Below are 4,432 nucleotides of genomic sequence, written 5' to 3' on the forward strand. Positions count from 1 at the left end.
ATGGAGCCGTTGGCGGTTCTAACGTCCGCGACTCGAGGCACGCCGTCCGGCCCGGGGAACAGCTTGCTGACTCGTCCCAGGCGCCATTGAAGAGGTGGAGCCTCATCCTTTACTAGGACTAGGTCGTCTAGTTGCAAGTTTCGTGCTTGGATGCGCCATTTCGAACGCTGTTGCAGCTCTGAGATGTACTCGCGCGACCATCGGTTCCAAAAATGCTGGCGAACTTGCTCGATGCGCTGGAACCTGTTGCGCAGTGTAGGGCTGCCTTCGCTGTAGCTCGGAGTTGTTGCCGATGGTAGAGATGTAAGCGGTCTGAAGATCAAAAAGTGGCCCGGGGTGAGAGGTTGGAAATCATCGGGTGATGGACTGAGGGGACATAGGGGTCGGCTATTGAGGATGGCTTCGATTTGTGTAAAGAGGGAGGACAGTTCCTCAAATGTTAAGTGAGTCTGCCCTAACATGCGTTTAATGTGGAATTTAGCCGACTTTACACCGGCCTCAGCCAGACCGTTGAAGTGAGGAGCGTATGCGGGAGAAAATTTAAATTGAATACCACGCTGAGCTGCAAGGTCCCCAATGTAGTCTTTGTGATAATTTACGAATTCTTTAATCTCCCTAGCAGCGGCCACGTAGTTTCTGCCATTATCGCAATATATAACATTGGGCTTGCCCCTACGTGCGATGAATCGAGTGAGAGTTAATAAAAAAGCCTCCTTAGTTAACTCGCTTACGGCCTCTAAATGGATACATCTATATCGACAACATATAAAAATACACATATAACATTTACTAATTTTGCATCCACGGCCTTTTCGGTCCGTGATAAGAAATGGACCAGCGAAGTCGGTAGCAGCACTAATGAAAGGATAATCCATTTCCACGCGATCAGATGGTAGTCCGCCCATAATATTAGCCATGCTGCTGCCTTCAAATCGACGGCACTTATAACAGTGCTTGTACACGTGTTGGGCTAGCCTGCGCCCGCCTATGGGCCAATATTGGTCGCGTATGCTAGTAAGTAATAATTGGGGAGGCGCGTGCAGCAACCGAATATGTTCGTTTTCGAATATTAATTTAGTCAAAGGGTGATTGGATTTTAACAAAACAGGGTGTCGCTTGTCGTATGAATATCTAGAACTGGTTATGCGGCCCCCGACACGAATTATGTCCTCTTTATCGAGGAAAACATTTAATTGTTTTAAATTTGATTTGTTAGGTAACGGTTTGTTATTTTTTAAACATTGCATTTCCAAGGAGAATGATTCACATTGAGCGAATTTAATAAGAAATTTTAGTGCTTTATAAAGTTCGTCTACTGACAGTATGTCTACATTTTTATTTTGAGGATCCTTACAATTATTTATAAACCTGATCGCCCTAGCAGCCACTCTTTGGGCTTTGACGAGTCTTGAATACCTGGTGACGTCCAGGAACGCTACCGAAGGTGCGGGCTCCGCCACCAAATTTGGCAACGCCTTTAATTCTGGCAGGTCCAGAGTTTGAATTTCTGCGTTTGGCCAAGAAGATTTGTCCAGCTTGAGGAAGCCTGGGCCCTGCCACCAGATATTAGAATCACTGACATATTGGGGGTCCACTCCGCGAGAACACAAGTCAGCCGGGTTCTCGGCTGATGGCACATGCCGCCAGCTTTGGGGTTCTGACAGCTCGGTAATAACGGCTACCCTGTTGGCAACAAATGTCTTGGTTCTGCTAGTTGTTTGGATCCAACCTAATGCTACTTTCGAATCTGTCCAGTAGATATGACGATCTATTTTACACCGAAGAGCTTGGGTGACTGCAGAGCTTAATTGGGCCCCTAACACTGCACTACAAAGTTCGAGCTTAGGTATAGTTGTTGGTTTTAGGGGTGCGACACGGGCCTTAGCGCTCAATAAACTAACGTGTACATTTCCTGACGCGTCAATTGATTTGAGATAGACGCAAGCACCAATTGCATTCTGGGACGCGTCACAGAACGTATGCATTTCGATAAATTTTGGATTATTGATCAAGACTCGTCTTGGTATTTGAATGGTGGAAAGTGAATTTATCTGTTCGGTAAACTTTAACCAAGACCTTTTGATGTTAGACGGGACTTCCTCATCCCAGTCTAATTTCATCGACCATAAGGTCTGAAGGAGAATTTTGGGCTTGATGGTGCATAAAGCTAGTAGCCCAAGGGGATCGAATATTTTAAAGGTAGAGGACAAAATGGACCTTTTGGTTAAAATGTTTGTTGGGGAATATTGAATTTGGAATTGCAATAAATCTGTATCTGGATGCCAGCCTATGCCTAGAGTGCTAGTGGCGGTGCTAATGATGAGATCGCCGTCTGCGGGCAAAGAACATTCACTAAGGAGAGATGGAAGATTTGACCTGTATTTTCTTAACCGAAAACAACCTTTGGCAAGCTCACCTGACACTTGGCGTTGAATATACTTCAGGGTCTCATCATCGTCAGCCCCGGTCAGTAGATCGTCGCAATAAAAATCATGCTGAATAATTTGCTTTATTTTAGGGTCGGTAGATTCCTCGCCAAGCTGCCAGATGCACCTGGTTGCTAGAAAACTAGCGCTTGAAAATCCATAGGTTACAGTGTTTAGCCTTAAAGCGCGTAAAGGTTCGCCTTCGTTATTGCGCCAAAGAATTAGCTGTAGGTCCCTATCGCACTCCCTTACCAATACCTGGCGGTACATTTTCTCTATGTCCCCAGAAAGTATGTATTTATATTGACGGAAACGAACCAGTATGTCGAACAGCGAATCTTGTATGACTGGCCCTACCATTTGCAGATCATTAACTGAGACTCCAGTGGAAGTAGCAGCGGAGGCATCGAATACGACTCTAAGTTTGGTTGATTCACTATTAGTCCTGATAACAGGGTGATGAGGAAGATAATGAGCATTTGGCGGTCTAAGCAATGGCGCTTCAGATAAATGGCCTAACTCGTCGTATTCGCGAATGAAATCTGCATACGCTGACTTGAGATCAGGCTGCTTACGAAAACGGGTTTCTAAACTTAAGAACCTTTTTTTAGCCAATGAGTATGAGTCGCCTAAACAATCCTTCTTCTCACGAAGAGGGAGGGCGACGCAAAAACGACCATTGTTGAGGCGGTAGGTATTTGAGATATAGTGCTGTTCGCAAAGATTTTCTTCTTTAGTAAAGGAGTGGGATTGTGGGAAATTTTCTAGTTCCCAAAACCTTTGAAGAGCCTCATGGATACTGGCTGAATCAGCTTGGTTTAGAAGAAAGTTACACCGAGTAACATTATTAGATTGTTTAGGTTCATTTTTTATTAAAGTAGGTAGAGGACCTGCAATGAGCCATCCTAATTTGGAGCTTCGAAGAATAGGTTTATTAGGGCCCAAAGAATGCTGAGAGGAACCTATCAGGTCCCAAAATAGGTCAGCACCAATGAGCATATCAATAGAGGCTGGCTCAAAAAATCTAGGGTCCGCTAGTTGAAAATTAGAAAGATCAAACTGACTCACATCGAGTGAGACCTTAGGCAGTTTGTCTGCTATTTTTGGAATAACTAGACATGTCATTTTGACATTGAAATCATTGGAAAGCGACTGCAAGTGAAGTGCACATCGCCTAGTTTTGATTGGTAATGGGGTGTCTGACAAGCCGACCACATTGACATTAGTAGGCTGAGGAGTCAAGTCTAACTGAACTTGTATCCGTTCAGTTATAAAGGTAGATTGACTCCCGCTGTCGAGGAGAGCTCGTGCTGTCAGAATTTGGTTTGTATTTGGATTCCTTAGTTGGACCTGCGCAGTGCACAAGAGAATTTCAGAATTAATATTAGTAGTGATAGCAGATAAATTTTGGGATTGGTTTGAATTAGTGTTAAGACATTCATTAGATTGGGTTAAATGTAGTAAGGTATTATGCTTTTGTTTGCAGGAGCGGCAAGAGCCTGGTAGTCTACAATTTTGGACCTTATGCCCAAGCCTTAAGCAATTTTCGCATAAATTTAATTTGGAAACCAGCTCAGTTCTTTCCTCTGGTGATTTAGACTTAAATGTAGTACATTCAAATAAACGATGAGTGCCTTTGCATAACAAACATTCAAATTGAGTTCTGGACGAGGACGGAGCACTGTGTTTAGCGGTTAGCGCAAACGATTTAGTCTGAACTTTAGATTGAATTGAAGGCTGCGGCTTGGTAAATTTAGGCTTGTTAAAATTTTGGCTGTTTATAGTTTCTAGGACATTTGCTCGATTTTTTAGAAAGTCTAGGAAGTGTTCTAACGTCGGAATTTCAGGTAGCGAATTCCTCATTTCCTCCCATTTATAACATGTACCACTATCCAACTTCGTTGTTACCATGTAAATGACTAGGGTGTCCCAATATTCTACCGGTAATCCTAAAGATCGGAGAGCCCTTAAATTTTTATTAACATGATCAACTATGAATCTTAGTG

The 4,432-nt window shown here is 43.5% G+C and overlaps 1 protein-coding gene across 1 annotated transcript; it reads right to left on the reverse strand.

The window, feature by feature from the left end:
* Positions 1-2: 2 nt before the first annotated feature.
* Positions 3-4,426, reverse strand: LOC106110741 (the record flags this gene model as incomplete). Its single annotated transcript, XM_013292642.1, has 1 exon — positions 3-4,426. A coding segment is annotated over exon 1 (4,335 nt), but the record flags the coding sequence as incomplete, so codon positions are not given.
* Between the last annotated feature and the right edge of the window lie 6 nt (positions 4,427-4,432).

The sequence above is a fragment of the Papilio polytes genome, unplaced genomic scaffold (genome assembly GCF_000836215.1).
Source record: "Papilio polytes unplaced genomic scaffold, Ppol_1.0 DF824393.1, whole genome shotgun sequence".
Classification (NCBI taxonomy): domain Eukaryota; kingdom Metazoa; phylum Arthropoda; class Insecta; order Lepidoptera; family Papilionidae; genus Papilio; species Papilio polytes.